Source organism: Anopheles coustani, chromosome 3, assembly GCF_943734705.1.
Source record: "Anopheles coustani chromosome 3, idAnoCousDA_361_x.2, whole genome shotgun sequence".
NCBI classification, from domain to species: domain Eukaryota; kingdom Metazoa; phylum Arthropoda; class Insecta; order Diptera; family Culicidae; genus Anopheles; species Anopheles coustani.
In genome coordinates this window covers 36,073,307-36,090,083 of record NC_071288.1, presented here as the reverse complement: position 1 = coordinate 36,090,083, position 16,777 = coordinate 36,073,307, and the positions used below count along the sequence as shown (strand labels likewise).

The window sequence follows — 16,777 nt, the reverse complement described above, 5'->3', positions numbered from 1 at the left end:
ACCCGTGTGAAAACAGACTACATGACTTTGGGTAGTTTCTTCGAAAAAAGGTTTAAGAAAACGTCGTGAGCCATTGTGAACCAGTGTGCGAGGACTCCCGCGGACGACACACGACAAGTGCGGGGGAAAAAGAAAACAACGAAAAAACAAAAGCGGGAAAAACACCCGCTGCATCATAAATCAGTGTTCGTGCCGGGTCCACAGTGCATTACAACGACGTCAAAATTTACTCACCGACGCCCTTAGACGCCTCCAAGGCGTTAAAGCTGGAAGACGAGTTCACCGGCATGACTATGCCCGTTTACCCGTCAGCCGATAAAATGAAAATGAGTACTCCAAGCTGCTTTCCCGGTCGGTACAGCCCCAACTACAGGGGGCCCGAACAGATGCGACGGTGTATGGCCAATCCATCGGTGAGTGTTTGATCTAAATGTGTTGCCTAGTGTACTTCGCCCTACTGTCGCCCGGTTACTTGGCAAGCCACAGAGAAAAGGGAAAACCTTCAAAATTTGTCTAAAGCCTGAGATTATAATGCGTTCAGCCGATGGAAAAGCAATGCTGACTAAGTATTCCGCACCAGAGGATTAACTTTAAATCTTTTCTTTTGCTATAACAGTCCCACTGTGTTGATGCTCGTTTCTGTTCCATCAGGGCTCATTTTTACCAGTGAAGGTGATTCCCTTATTTTTAAGCCGATTTTATGAACGATTGAAACACTTAGCTCAAATTTTCATTTTCGGTTCCTTTTTCTCCGCTACACCCTTTTCTCAACCCCACTTTGCGAGGTTTGGTGGGAGAAAATGGTTAGGATAAACTTATCTTCGCCACAGTCTAATAATAGCAGATAGTTAGAGCAATTGTGTTTTCAAAAACACAAAAGTAGATTTTTCAATGCACACATTAGAAGTATCTTCAACAAATAATGGCCCTGTATATTTATTATGTGCCATTCTTTTTTTATTGTTTATCGACATTTTCACGAACTTTGAATTTTAGTGCACTATAACTGCTACTTTCTACTACTACAAGGATATCGTATGGATTTGTTTGTTTTACCGTATCGTTTTATTAATTCAGAAATGTCTTCTTTCATGTTGTTATTAGTTTTGCTCGAACATGGAGGCACCAGATAGTGAGGGAATATGAAAATTATAGAAACGGCGGAAAGGCAGAAATGACGAAAATCACCTAGTTCAGACAAAATGACTCCTTGTGGTGGTTAAACGAATAGATTATAGTTTTTAAGAAACCGTAACAAAAATTGAACGTAATGTAAAACATTTGAAAAGTAGAAAACAATTTTCTTGTAAATGTAAAACAATTATCCTGACCCGGTTTAGAATCGCAGTTGTAGAAGTATGTAAGATGGTCCAAACATCGGCGAGTCCCGCACATATTAGCTGAAAGGATAGATATGAAATCTACAAATTACATTAGAGTGTTATTAAAATATGATCATTTATGTACGAATGTCTGCATTAATCGCTTGAAAGATAAACAAATGCATACTGGCACATCGATTATCTAAAAACTAGCTTTATTACCTTCTAGCGAAGAAAGCGGTGAGAGCAAACGATTTGTTTAATAGTGTCCGTCCCCGTCACAATACGTGAATGAGTGCATTGTGTGCGTGTTTGTGTACGTTTGGATCGTAGTGAAATTTTCTCAAGTGCCGCAATTTGTCATTCGTTGCCCGGGAAAATGGGACGCACGCCTTTGCCCCCCAGGTAACCCTCGTGGCGAATACTTAGGAAGGCTATAGGCTATCAAACTTGCATAAGCCATTTTGTCTCCCGACCGCGCTGGTTCTGCTTTCCCCCCTCCGCGAGGGCAGCGGGCTTACGTAAGCGCGCCCGCCTAAGTGCAATTGCCTCGGAGTAGTGTGATGTCCCCGGACGGTGTGTTCCTCCCCGGAATGTGCTGCCCCGGCAGTGCACCGGGACCTCGTCACGTGTGATGTGTGAAGCGGCGTTGATGATAATGATGGTCGATTGTTGCCACCTCGAGGACGAGGGAGGTGAAATGCGGCACCCGGCGATGGACGTTTGGTCGGATTGCCCTATTTTGGCGATGAAATAGCAATGAATAACCAATGGACCCCGGTACCGACCGGTTTGGCGGACGCTGCTGGTGGTGGTAAAGTGAGATAAATATCATCGCACCACAACTACGCCCAGAGGAAAGGGCAGGAGGTTGGGGCGCCGTGGCCACAATTAGTGCCGGAAGCGGTCGCTTCTCGCTTCATTAGCAAAATTAACAAAATTAATCAGTGTCCGGTGCTGCGCCGAGCCGTCAATCTTCGGAATATCGTCGGCTCCGAAGCAATCCGCATTGGCGCAAGCCCACTCCCTGGCCACTTGTGGACCTGACCACCTGCCCAATGGGCTTGATTAATTTCTAAGCAATCGGTACCCTCCGGCACCCGAGCCGTAGAAGGAAAAAAAGTAGAACCACTAGCCAATGTAAGGATTTTTGGGGTACCCATTTCTCACGTGTGCTAGAAATAGCTCGTCGATGTAAAACGGTTATATGGGGAACTCATCAATCTAAGATTCCCACAGGTTTATAAGATCCCCGTCGGCTTCTAAAAAGACAGTTGGTGGGAATTGTTCCGTTTCGTGTCACCGATACATGAAGAAATCGAATTCCATCCACCATCTGGCAACCGTTGCCGCCTCGAAGAAGTTTTCAATAAATTCAGCACGACGTCAAGGAACCCATTTGAGCCAACCGGGCAATCCAACGCACCGCCGCAGGCCACCATATCTCGATGCGGAAAAGGACCTTCTCGGACACCACGTACACACGTTTCCATAATCAAGTTGCGACTTTCGATTCCGTTCGAAAGCTGCCGGACTTTTCCGGTGACTTTCCCCATTTCATACCTCGCCTCCTTCCCGACGGGCGGCGCAATTTACTGTCCACTAAATTGATATTCCTGGCTTTAATTTTTGCGGAACGGTTTTGATGGCCGGTACGTGTTACGCGGTTGCCTCACGTTTATGGGCATCGTGTATGTACTTTCGTACTTTGGTGTTTTGTTGTGCGATGCCCACAAAGGATTGTTAGCGGACCTGAGGCGCAGAATCAGCCAGGATCCAGCCCTAGTTGACCAGATCCGTTCGGACATTCGCATACACTGCGCGCCACGTAATTACGGTGGGTTTGGATTGGTTTTATGATGTGATTCCACCAACGGCTCGATAGGCGGGACGTGATAGTGCCGTGCCGTTTCCAACCGATTCGGGTGATATGCAAATCGGTGTTTATAGATGACCGCAACTCGTCGCGAGAACGCGCTCGATAAAATGAACCGTAATTCACCGGTTATGTGTTCGTAGGTCGTTTCATAGGATCGTAAAAGAAATGTTTCATTTTCTCTACCCGAGGTTATTTAGTTGACTAATATAAGGGAAATGACATTGATTCTCCGCGACAGCCCAGCGGTAGCGCCGGTTAGAAAATCGGCTCATGAGCGCTGGGGTTCACCACCTCGACGACGCGGGTTCGAATCTCAACCGTACAACAGGGAAACAAGTCTCGTAACCCCTTAACGGGCAGGCATAGCCAAGAGGTCGTTACGCCAATAAGAAGAAGAAGCGTAGCAAAACTTTAGTGGAGTGCTTAATCAATCTTTTGGCGATATTCATTCATATGAAGTTTCCCCTATGATTCATTCATATGAATCTTTCACCTAAGATTCATTCCGATGGATTCATGATTTTTTAGGAATTAGAATCTTCAAACCTCACCACAATTCTTTCATTGACATGGATCATACGACCAAAAACAAAAAACTTTTACCCATTACTTTTTATCAGTTGATGCATCTTTGGGATTAATTAATCTCTCATCCAAAGATTCATGAATCTCTGAAACACAAAGAATCATTCAGATTCAAGAATCTGAATCTGAATTACGAAACTCTACAAAACTTCCAAAAATATTGCTCCTCGGGCCTTTGATCGTCAAATATTTATTTGTTTCAGTTCCATAATCATTTCAAAATATTTTAAACTTTTAATGCAATATGTTTTCTTTTTTAATCTCCATTTTTAGAGTCGATTCCTGGAAGATGCCTCCCTAATGTGCAATTCCTGGTCACCTAGGCACAATGTAAGTATTTTGTTTCTTTCTTCGCAATGAAGGCTTTAAATATCCCGTTCCTAAATCCAGTTGACGCTGGAGTCCGAACTCCAGTTTGAAATTAGACGAATCAAAGTACACTTAAATGAAGTTAGAAAAGTTCCCGTAGAAAGAAAAGTTCCATTCACTATTTCCCCTGCCCCCCGTGTCGATATTCTTCCTCAAAAATGAAAGATAAAAAACAAACCTGGAAGAAAATTGTGTTACGGAAAATGTTGCACTGGTGGTGTTTTTGAGCCCACGTTTCCCAAGCGAACCCCAAACCGACCAAGGGCAATAGTCATGGTGAGCAACGGTCCTTGAAAATGTTGCGGTTATACTTTTGTGTTGATTCCCGGCGCCCGGCCACGCAAACTTAACCAAACCCTTAGGCCCGAATTTACAGCATGGAAAAAGTTCTGTGCTTGTTTGGTGTTTGCTCCCCATTTTCATGGCGTTTTTTTGGGGTGCTGAAAATAAAAACTTTTGTCCTCTTGCCGCGCTTGTCTCAGCAGCCGCACTGTTCACATGCCGGCAAGATTATCGATCGTTGGCGGCGCACAGAAAGTTTACACACGAGCAAGGATATGGGGATTCAGTGGGGTGTGTGGTACGTACTCAACTCTCGTCCTTCGGTAGTTGACATGCTTTTATCCTTGTGTGTGAAAGAGTGTTTGTATGTGTGTGTTGGTTTTTCTCTCCGTCTGCGGACGGCATGAACGGTAGTACTTTTCTCTTTCGCTCGCTTCCTTATTGATAACAGTAACGTATTAAGTGTTGTTTGATCGGGAACGTCGTTTCGGGCTGTCACCGGTCGGTGAGGTGACATTTATCGGACGGCATGATGTTAAGTTCGTTCCCGTGTCTCTCCGTCTCTGACATGTATGTCACACGGTTAACGAACGTATCTTACCTCCAAGAAATTTGCACCGATTCGCACGTGTATGCCGTGGCATTATTGCTTGATTTTACACTCAGTTTCCTTGATACACAGAAGTCAACGGCAGTAATAACCGTTGGTGTGTGTTCGAAAAACTCATTATGTAATAATTGTGTTTATAAAAATCGAATTATGTGCTGCGTAAACCCATTTACACGGAGAAGCACACTCATTTTCAATTATATTTACCATATATTTCCACTCTTTTGGTATGATATTATGCAATATACGTATATAATAAACTTAGAAAACGCATGCAAAACTTTTTCTCAATCGGAGAAGGTAAAGCATTTCGAAACATTCATATGATTTCGCTAAGGCTATTAATATGGCTGTATAGAAAAAGGTTTCCTCTTTTCAGAAGAAAATCATGCAAGAAATAAACTAAATTTGAATTTTGTGGTGGAAGTTTTCCTTCCCAGAAGACAATAGACAACCTTTTTCTACTGTTGACTTCTATAAGACTTTGCGAGTAAATACAAATACAAACTCAACACTCCACTCCTCTAAATGTTTTCTTATTTAAACTTCAGACTTATTGAGAAAAAAGGTGAATAAGGATTCCATATTTGCAAATTGATGTCATTTAAAATTCTTCATTGTCAAGTACTTTCAACACTTATACAGTTTATCGACACTAATCCTCAACACTAATAATCCTAAGAAGTGTTTGTTAGTTAGTGTTGATGAATTTATTTTATGTTGTATCTAATGTTTTGCTTTGGAAATAATAACCTCGAAATTTTTCTACATCTATACAAGTTAGAGCCTGTCGATAGTCATGTAGACAGGTGGCAAAGTCTATGGGGCTTACATAAATTTATTATGCTTAATGTTGATAGTTGTGACGAGGTAACTTTCATCGTCCTTAATCTAAACGACGCCGGACAGTTCTTGGAAATCCAAACCATTCCGCTACCGTTGACAGTGTACGAAAACAATGAGTTGACAGCATTATTTTTATGTTATCATTGCGAGACGTAAAGCCGCAGGGTTTCACATTCCACAAAACTGTGTAGCCATCGTTGGGCCTGCGGCTTTCGAGATGGTCATTTCGGAAAACGTTTCCTTACCGACCACCGAAAAGCAACGATGACAACACTCACTGGCACGTGTCGAAGTGGTTGAAGCTCTATTGACAAGGCTTAATGTTGTTAACCTTCCTTCTCCTTCACGGACCCCCAGTGTGTTGATATTTATTTGTGGTATACATTAAACTGAAACACGGTCCGGCATTCGTTGGTCCAGCGGAAATGGTAAGGCTCGATGGTTGATGTTACCGGCGGATCTTTGACAAATGTTATAAATATAATTACTCACCTTATTGCTTTTGCCGGATGGAAGTGTTTTTTTCCGCTGCCGGATTTTTGACAGGTGACAAAAAGAAAAATAACTTTTCCACGAGCAGGCTGCCACATTTCCCGAATCGTCCCGGCACAGGAAATAGGCTTCCCCGGGAAGCGATACTCACAACCGGACATTTATAACTGGACACATTATGTCATTTCTCCCGTTCCACGACTTTTCTTCCCAAGGGGGACAAGGGGAGAAAAAAAAAACGCTCTTGTCATATAAACCGGCAGTGCACTTCACGTCTCGTGAACTAGGACATATGGACATGCTGACCCGTGACCAACGTGGTGAAGAAAAAGAGGTAGGAAAACACAAAGGAACCCGAGGAAAGGGTTCGACGCGGCTGAACTCGAAATTTTCCCTCGACCTAACCGTCGGCAGGTCGTCGGCTAGTTTTCCGACGGTTGGCACATGTTTCAATTATCCAAATTATACGCTCGCCCGCACTTCGGTGCACTTTGGTGGACCGCACTCTTCCGCATTGCCCTCCGCGTGCCGTGTTGAGTTTTTCCGTGCATCGCTCGTAAACATCGGGGTGCACGATTGGTGACGCAGAAATTTTGACAGCGATTTTTAAGAGAGAAAACGGCAAACAGCCCGTGCAAATGCCGTGCGTCCCACAGTGAGCGTCCTGCGCAGCCGAAGTAAAGGTTCGAGTAAATCAATGTTGAAATAATAAGGGGCGAAAATATGTGTGCCGGGACCAAATAATAGCCAAGCATGAACCTGCACCACGGTTTTCCCTTTGAGTGCTCTGAACCCCCGGGGCCCCGGGAACGGAGAGTGTGAGAGAGGCAGCAAGTGTAAATAAATGTTTCCTCCTCCGTCCGGGTGCAGGGTAGCGGGGATGATGAGGTGCGGCGAGCCATCAAGCTGCAATTTCCCTTGTTTCATAAACCCTATAAATACACCTGTTACAGTTGGGAAGTCCTTCAATAAAAATAAAATAAACTCACTGCGGAAAATAAACCATGATATAGGGTGGTTGCGGGCTGAACCGAGGGTTGCCAGGAGCTGTTAACGACGAGGAGACCCTTTTTATGCTCGCTCACTCGCTCGGGCACGAAAATGGGGTTTGCAGCCCAACGCGGGCGAAGGTTCATCGATGGGTTCCGTTTTCCGGGGAGGGATTTTTATTTTCCTCCGTTCCTTCCGATGTAGTAGATGATGATTTCTCGCTTTTCTTCCACTTTCTCGTGTTTCCCCTTGTCGAGTGTTTCCTTCGTTTCTTTTGGTCGGGCTCGTCGCTGGGGAAGGTTGAAGAACGGGGTGAGAGATTCTTGACATCAAGTGCTTTTGTATGATAATTAACAAATTTATGTGGCCTTGCACGACGATGGATGTCGCTGTTCGGTGTTGTTCTATGTTGCAAGGATTTGTCTCCGATGGATAGATTTTTCTCAATTTGCCAATCCATCACGTGTGTGTCGATTTTATGGTGCTTTTCTTCGGAGTAGAATAGAGGACCGTTGTAACATATTGATCAGAAACATCCCTAGGCTTGTGGAATGTGTACGTTCATTTTGCTTACTACGCCCGGAAATGTCCCGTTTTTCCGCTACCGATTTCCCTTCGGTAAACGATCGTGCACTAGAACCAGAGTGCGCACTCAACGCCTTCTGGCGGTTCCGATATCGATCTTGATTTGTAAACGTTTTACCGGAGCGCAAGGGGAATCAAGGAAAAACATTCCAACCCGTTCGAACCAAGGGGGTCAGGTTAGGGTCTGTGAAATTGAAGTGGTTACATTTTTTTCCTTTTCATGTGTTTGGTGTTTTCGGAAAATGTTTCATTGTCCACAACCCGTAGCATATGCTGTAGATTAAACATACCGCAACCGACAACGAGTGGGCCCGATGAAATTTCCCGTCGGTTCGGTTTGTTGCTTCAACTGTTGGTGTGCGTACGTCCGAAGGGTGGCAATAGTTGTGCGTTGCATTGTGTTTTCATTTTTCTTCACTTGGTCCAATGGTTCCCGGTCCGTTTGGGTTGCGAGCGGAGGCCGCAAAAACCACAAATAACATCCGGTCACGTGCTTGCCCTCAGGTGTCTCCCGTTCCACTCGCCGGCCTGGTCCGACCCCGGGGAAACCGAGGATCGATTCGACAGGTTGGCATTAACGTAACACAGTATGTGTTTATCCCCTCCACCTGCACCCCGCTTTGAACTCACCCACTCACAACCACTAATTCCTTCGCCGCATCATCATCCATCAAAAATCCAAACATATGGCGCACATGTACCGTTTTTCCTGCAACTTCGGGTCCCCCAACCGGGTGGTAGGAATGTTTTTCCCACACCGCACACCGCTCGATTGGCTCAATACAATGCCCTCAACCTCCCCGCGGGGGCGGGGGCAGGTTTACGAAACTGAGACGTGGGATTCCTTCCTTTGCTTTCACCTTGAGCCGCTTGCTTTTCCAATCCCAATTGGATCAAATGATTCGTAAACCACCCACTTATACTTTCGGGAAAAGTTACCGTTAAATTAGGATTACGATTGCTACTCCACCGCCAAAGGTTTGGTAATTCTACCATCTTGTCAGTCTCCTTCTGCAGCACCTTCCCCAAGACAGGATATCGAGAACATTGATCTCCACCCCGGGCATGATTGGTTGTTGTTGGTGGAAGGATTTCCCTGTCCCAAAATGTTCGCTAACGTACTTTATTATCGAATTTATTTGGGCTTTGTTCGAGCGCCGGGCTTAGTTTAGGGTCGCTGGGTGGATTGACAAATTGGCTCGGAAAGAATTGTATGATCCCTTCGTAGTGGTTTGTTGCTAGCTTACTTTTATTTGGGGATTTCACGCGTTAACTCTCGAGACTTCAGCTTGTAGAGAAGCAAAAGTTTTGGGATAAAATAATTTGCAACTCAAAGATGGACAGGAAGTGATGTGTATGCATTTTATGTACACATTTTTTAAAAAGAAATTTCACTTAAATAGATAGATATAATAGTCTTAACAAAACATTTGGACCAACTATATTGAAATATGAACACTTAAAAATTGGAAAGTCTTGACAAGATTTACAATTTCATAGCAATTGCACACGACAGCATTACGATGCTCAACAGAAGAATATAAACGGTTTATGTCAAATGTCAACGAGAAATCAGCACGAAAACACCGAAATTTTGATTTTTGGAATTTGAAAAATGCGATTTTAGTTTTTGCATTCTGTCAACCTTTTTGATGAATTCGACTGAAGATAGATTGAAAACTACAGACATATAAGTCGTTTGAATGAAGATTTAAGGAACCTTGAATTTGATTTCTTCTCTATAGATGTAACACGTAACGATATCTCGCATTTGATTACATCTAAAATAAATATCTGAAATCGTTTTTAGAAATGCTGGATGTATTGTAATGAATCATTGTAAAAAAATTTGAACAGTTTTGACACAGAGATTTGGTGAACGTTTTTTCATAAATTATGAAAACAATTTTTAATTTTTTTTAATGAATTTTCCAATTAGTTTAAATGTTTTCATTTTATTCTGAAATACAAAAATAATTATAGAACTCGAAGAATAAAGACTTGAAACAAGTTTGTTTTGCTTTGAGTAAAGGATTAATGCACTTATCTTAAATTTGTTAATAACCGCATTTTTCTACTTGGGAATACATCATAACATTTATGAAAGGGTTGGTGAGCTTACTATCAAGAAACAGGTTGGAGGGCTTACTGTAAAACTTCCCAATTCAAGTATCACAAACTGTGGTACAGTTGACGCGCATAACCACTCTCTATTTTAACGAGCACATTACAACCCCACATATGCCAGTCTTACGAAACTAGAAATCGTTTAAAATCATTAATATTTTACCACCACCGGGTTGTGATAGCACAACACATAGGATCACAATGACCAGTCTTTAAACTTTATCTTTTGCCTTCTCGTTCCCCTCATCGAACCCCGACCCCTGCACCTAGCGCCTCAACGAGGAAAACAATCGAGGGAAATCCCTCACGTTGATTGTAAAATCGAAACCATCAGAACCCGCCGGTTTTCCGTTCGCCCCGGAGCTCATCGGGCCAGCTGGTAGGCAATCTGGTGGCAAAATTATTACAAGATAACTAATAAGCCTTCCCAGCCCTTCCCGCCCCGCCACGCCCCGGCGGAACCCTTTCGATTTGTGGAGTTTGCGCAAGGGTTGCTTTGCGGGGGCCATCCTCATCATCGTCATCATCAGCCGAGAAGTGACAATTAACCCTTTGATTTTGGCTGCTCAAAAATGTTTCCTCGGGGACTGTTGACGTTAATTAGAAAGGCGTCGGCATGAAATTTGATGGTCAGATGGTTCGTTGGCCTCCGGACCGGGCCATCGGGAACGGGGACGGAGCGATCCGTTCGGAAATGGAAATTTATGGTCGTCGAGCTGGAGGATGGCATGTGGATTTTTAATTGTGTAGAAAATGCTGTTTTGTTCGTCGTTTAGCGTCCAGGATGGAAATCCTTCTGCTCCCTAGCCTCCTAACCTCTGCTCCATTCCCTTCCCTGAGCTACCCCGACAGTAGTTGCCCGTCGAGGCGGGAACATACATTATTCAGATGAATCCAACACTTTTGCGGGTACGTGCATGGGCCACAGCTGTATGTATGTGTGTTTTTGTGTTCGGTTCGTTACAGGGAGACATATTTTCCGGCTTGAACGATGGGATCTTGAGCAGGGCGGAAGCGCTCGCTGCCGTCGATATTGGCAAGCATCAGAATAATCACCCGCAGATGGCAACGCAGCTCAAACACGACGTCATGTACCACCACGGGATGGGCGCGCCGCCGCAGAGGCCTCTACAGGTAGGAGCATTTGTACGTCATCAAAACCATTTCTACTCTTATTGCTCTGTTCGTTGGTTCGATTTCAGTTTATTTATAGTAATTCTTTCTTTTATCCATATGTCAATCCCATGTTTTGTTAACAATTCTTTCTCGGCAAAAACATTCCACAAAGTGCCTTTTTAATGCACCACCAGGCGCCTCCATTGCTATTTATTTTTCTTTCTTTCTACAGAAAACATCACGGAATCGTTGATTCTAAATATTATTCCTTGGAGTGCATTTGAACTTTTTGTATCTTGGTGTGATTTAAATCATGAATAAATAATATGCAAAGCAAAATCGTATGATTGTTGTTTAAATAACTTTACAACTCGACGCGATTTACTTACGCTGACAATCAGACATATGCAAAATGTTTTTCGAACAATAGTTATTGTTTTTAACAAATTCCTTACGTGTGAGGTAGTGCAATATTCGTATCGTTCGGATTTTGATTGGCTTAATTATTAATGGCACATAAATATAACCTCTAAGCGGTCATGACTTTTTGAAGCTTCAGTCGAAACCGTTTACGCTCACCCGAGAAGTTGATTTCTTTGTGGAATTTTGAAGAAAACAAAAAACTTCGAGAGCTCGGACGAAGAAAAATACCATTTTTCTTCACTCACTATCACTTACTGTTGAAAATATTATTCCCCATTCAACCAACACATTAGAATATTCGATTTGACAAAATATTATCATGAACAAAACGTTGGAATTATGTTGCACAAAATTCAGCGAAATATTATTTTTTTAGTTATTTGACACACATCAAACAATGTTTATTAAACCGATAACATCTGAATCGATATATTTTTGGGTTTGATGAATTTCACCTAGTCTGTATCCTGAAAAGTTTCATTATACAATACATTTATTTTGTTACATTTGCCCACGTTTTGTATTAATGTATAATACTGCACAAAAATGCATAAAACTTGCTGAAACAAAATCATAAAATCAAAAAACTATGTATAATTTCCTATTCAGATGGGTGATATTTAAGACAAATTAACAAAGCTGTTAAAACATTTCTTAGATGAAACATTTTAAAACAACAGATAAATGTAAAATTTCAATTGTGTTCATTCCATTTTAAACATTGTCAAAAAAAATTGAGATATTAGAGTAAAATTTTCATTATTTTGGACCTGTTTAGATATTGCATTCTTGCCTTACCCTTGTCAAAGAATCTGATGTTTAAATATATTACTATTAGTTCAACATAAAATTATCGTTAACGTTTTAAAAATATCGCAGCAGTTGAAACCACTTTCGATGAATTCTTGAAAATGGGTCTAAGTATGAGTGAATGTAATCCATTTTCTATTATAGAAAAGCAGGTTTAGATTAAAACCGGAAATGTAGAATTAGATAAAGATTACTGGTAATCTTTAGTGATAATTACAAACGATTAAGAGGGTTTCTGATTAACCCTGCCAGCAGTCGATCGTTATCGTAGACAAGTTGTTCGACGCGCATAAAAATGCTCACTCGCACTCACCATAAAACCTCACCGTTTCGCAATTATCCTATTATTCAGTCCCCTTCGGGAGCACAGTGCAAGGAACATACTCCTCCCCAAGCGGTAAAACCGTCCTTACGCTCGGCAGCTGCTGCCAAGGATAGTTCTGAGGCTGAGTTTTAAACAATCAAACCAGCATAATCGCGTTCCTCCCGTTGGCGCCGGCGGCCGCTGGCATTAGCATTGTTGTTCCGTTTGCGTCGGGTGGATTAAAATAATTTTCAATTTCCTCCAAGCGATTTGCGGCCCTCCCGGTCGCTCCTCCTCCGTACTCCTCGAGGACTGCTTGATTCTTCACCCGCCCCGCACCGACAATGGCCTTCGGGCAACCACCGGAACCGGAGTGGTGTAACAAATGTGATTTTTACTCCCGGCCATAACCGATCCGCGCACACTCCCACCACACCACCCCTGCCAGCCCGGTGAGAAGAGACGGTGGGGGTCGGGAAAATAGCTTGCAGGAAATTGTGCGTTTCCCATTCTAATTTGCCACGAATTGACGCGGCACGTTTCTGTCGGGCGAGTGTCGAGTGCCGGCAACGATCGAACCCCTCCGGCGCCGAGGGCATTTTCCTGATTGTTTGAAGACACGGGTTTCGACACAACAAGTGCCGGACCCGGCTCCATAGGTTCTATTGGTTTTCCTTTCCCCTTGAAGTTTTTTGTCGGTTTGATATCCAAATGAGAAGCAGGTACCAGGAAAAAATACCTTTATGTGGTACCGTTTTGTTGAAAAATTAAAAAAAAATCCAACACATTACACGTCTTTCGTGCGAAATGGTTTGGGATCTTTAGCATAGAGGAGGTTTTGTTGCTTCTTCCATTTTCCTTTGATTGCCTTAGAACCATCGATAGGCCTAGCGTTCTGGACACTTCATCTCGTGCATAAACAACGTGGTGGAAAAGAAACAGTTGGGGTTGCAGAAAACACAACAAAAAGAATGAACCTATTCTAAGAACAAACGAAAGTACGAAGGGTCCTGCTGAATCGAGGTAGAGAGCAGAGAAGTAGCAAACAAGCAAAGCAAAACTTACCCATTATTACCTTCGGGGAATTTCACGGAGCACAAGGACCAAAACCTTTCCCGGGTTCGGCCTTGCATCCGCACCGTTCGCTACCGTCTACCGTTGCCATTCCCCCAAAGGACCCATTCAATGCATAATATAACACAATGAGGCTTGTTGATAAAACATTTTCAAATGTGCTCCCGCTTATCATAAGCGCGCCTCGGCGTGCGCAGCCGATCAAACATACCGATTCACGGGGACATGTAGATTCACGGTCCGCTCGGCAACCCCTACACGCAGGATCCCCCAGGATACCACTTGGCAAAGGCGCGCCCCCTCTTGTTTTTCTCTTTGGCGACGCACGGGATCTTCACACTCGGCCGGTCTTTTGTTCAACCTCGACACTCTGAAGTGTGTTTCGTCATTTCGATCTGGCCCTACGACGTCTCAATTCTCCCGTGGCCCTCCATCGGGTGTCCGCCACGTGAACGCCACGTGCCACTCCTGCGCTCTCATTGCGCCCCGGCGTCCTTCCTCGACGCTAGTGTAAAGATATTTTGTTTCAATTGATATTTATGATTGCGTGTAAGTGGAGGCGCAAGTTTGTGCAAGCCGTTTGCTTGCTGTATGTTTTTGTTTCCCAGCTTTGGCTCGTCACTGTCCGCGTCGTTCTTCGGGGAACCGTCGGGTACCCCGGTTTGTCAATCGCTTCCTCCACGGTTGTAATTGATCACAAACAAAATCAATTACTGTAATGAGAAACAAACCGAAATTGCACTTTACATGACACCACCGAGCACCGTTGGTGGGAAGGAGCGGGTTCGGGGCGAGGCGGGGCGGTGGTGCGGTCGTCTGCACGCTTTCGATTGCCACCGGCGACTGCATAAAATTTCCACGATTTCATGGTGGCCACCACCAATTTCCCACCACCGCGGTGGAAATTGTTTTATAGTTGTTTTTATTTCTTTTTGCCCTCCCGCGGGTGTTTGTGCTTTTCGAATGTTTTTTTTTCCTGCACTTGTTCTTGCGCCAGTTAGGGTGCAATCAATTGAATCGGAACTTATGTTGTACAAAACGGTGGACATTAATTTTGGCCAAGGTTTGTGAGGTTTCCTGTGTTAAACGGTGCTTCATACAGGACCCAGGTTTTGCTTTGTAGATTCTTGAATTAAAATTACAAAGCAATAAAAGTATAGTCTTTCATCGTAATTCGTGTGGTTGTATTACGTTACATTTGTTTAATTTGTCTTAAAAATTTTAAACATATTTCAAAATACTGCAACGCAAAAAAAAGCAACCTGAAGGATTTATGCCTCTGATACGATTTAAAATGAACAATTTTCGCTGGTACACACAGCATTAAATAACCATGTTAAGATTCGGAAAGATATTAAAAGTTTACAGAAATGGCCTAGCATATTGATGATTTTAATAAATAGGTGGTTGGCTTGTTAATTTATCTTAAGAACCATTGTTGAGTAATATTCAATAGTTGTAAAGAGGCAAAAACAAACTTGAATGAATCTTAAAAATTTCATTATAATTTGTATTTGTTTTCTATGTAGATCACAATTAAGCAAAAATTACTGTTCAATTGAAGGTAAACCTCGTTAAGCCACAAAAAGGAACTGAAAAAATTATTACCTCTGTTAGGTACGATTCTATTTACGCCAACGTTATTCAAATTAATAATTACGGGAGCACCTTGCATTCGTTCTTTCTTAAATAGATTTCTAGTTTAGTTTATGCTATTTTTGTTCGTGCTATAAGTAAAATATGTACCTACAACTAACGCCAGCAAAAACGCTCTTGAAATGGCGCAAAAACACTTAAGCTTATAAAAATGCTGTACGGTAATACGATTCGATCGTATCGATCGATTTGATTTCGACTGGTATCTTGATTTTCGCAATTTTATATATTTAAAAAACAGAAATTCGTATTCTCAAAGATACAAAAAATATTATTTCATTTGTTCGAATCTATCATTGCTGAATTGGTAAAGCAAATCTTCAAACATTGTAGAATCATTACTTCAAACATGATAAGCAAAACGCAAGTGGTGAAATAATTGGAACCATAGATAACTTAATAAACTTCTGAGTTCTATTTCACCTGGAGGAAGTAGATTGGAAATATTTGCACTCAGAATGTGGCAACGGTTTATAACTCATGGATTGAGATAACTGTTTGCCTTTGTTGTTTATGCCAGAGACCATTGTTTAGATCCAACAAAGGCGGCATTAATCGGGTAGATAAAACCTTCTGCCGCATTTTCTACCGTCTTACTAATCAATGCGTCTTAAAGACGAACCCTCGATGAGCGCACAGAACCCGGGCAGAACGGCTGTGAAGCCTTCCGCCTTGGAAGTAAATCTCAACCCCTTTAGGCCAACCCGGTGAGCGGAATGGATCATGGTACCGCGTTGCTCGTTGCTTCGTGGTTGTCGAAAAGCATAAGCCTTCATAAATAAATAATGCGCGTCGACGACGATAAGGACGACGAACGGAGAAGAACGGTCGCCGACGGCCGTTGAGACGGGGGCGGTAGCGTGAGCTTTGGAAAAATCGATATCAACACACCAGCTACGGAGTGGAAACTCACTGGACGGACAAATTAAGTGGAGCCGCTTCTTTCGCTAGTCGACTGAGTGCGCTCCTGATAGCTGGATAAGGGTCCAGGTAACTCTTTTCCGATGTCCATCCCGGTTACACCTGATTGGTTTGGGGAAAGTTTGACGAAGGGACAATGCGTTAGCTTTGAAGTTATAACCACGGGTACGTAGCAGAAAGCAAGCATTGTTGATTTTATTTAAAAGAAGATACAAGTCGGGTTTAGCAGGACGCCCGTTCTCTGTCCGTCCGATCGACTATGGGGGATGGCAATCCGCTTGGTTGACTAGGACTGGCAGTCGTTCGCATCGGAAAATGGCGTCCGAAAGGACAATAACAATTCGTCCGGACGGGCATGTGTGCGTGTGTTCAGATCGATATTGCTT

At 43.0% G+C, this 16,777-nt stretch overlaps 1 protein-coding gene across 7 annotated transcripts in view; it reads left to right on the top strand.

Annotated features, from left to right (window-relative positions):
- The first annotated feature begins 287 nt into the window (after window positions 1-287).
- LOC131263909 (inhibitory POU protein) overlaps window positions 288-16,777 on the top strand; it is a 30,587-nt gene continuing 14,097 nt past the window's right edge. For 2 of the 7 annotated variants that reach the window (XM_058266216.1, XM_058266208.1), the window contains exons 1-3: window positions 288-413; window positions 4,060-4,116; window positions 11,054-11,221. In XM_058266216.1, the coding sequence (XP_058122199.1) occupies window positions 288-413; window positions 4,060-4,116; window positions 11,054-11,221 (351 nt within the window). Of the gene's footprint in view, window positions 414-4,059; window positions 4,117-11,053; window positions 11,241-16,777 lie in introns of all 7 variants that reach the window. The other 5 variants (XM_058266201.1, XM_058266192.1, XM_058266237.1 and 2 more) reach the window with 3 other exon arrangements.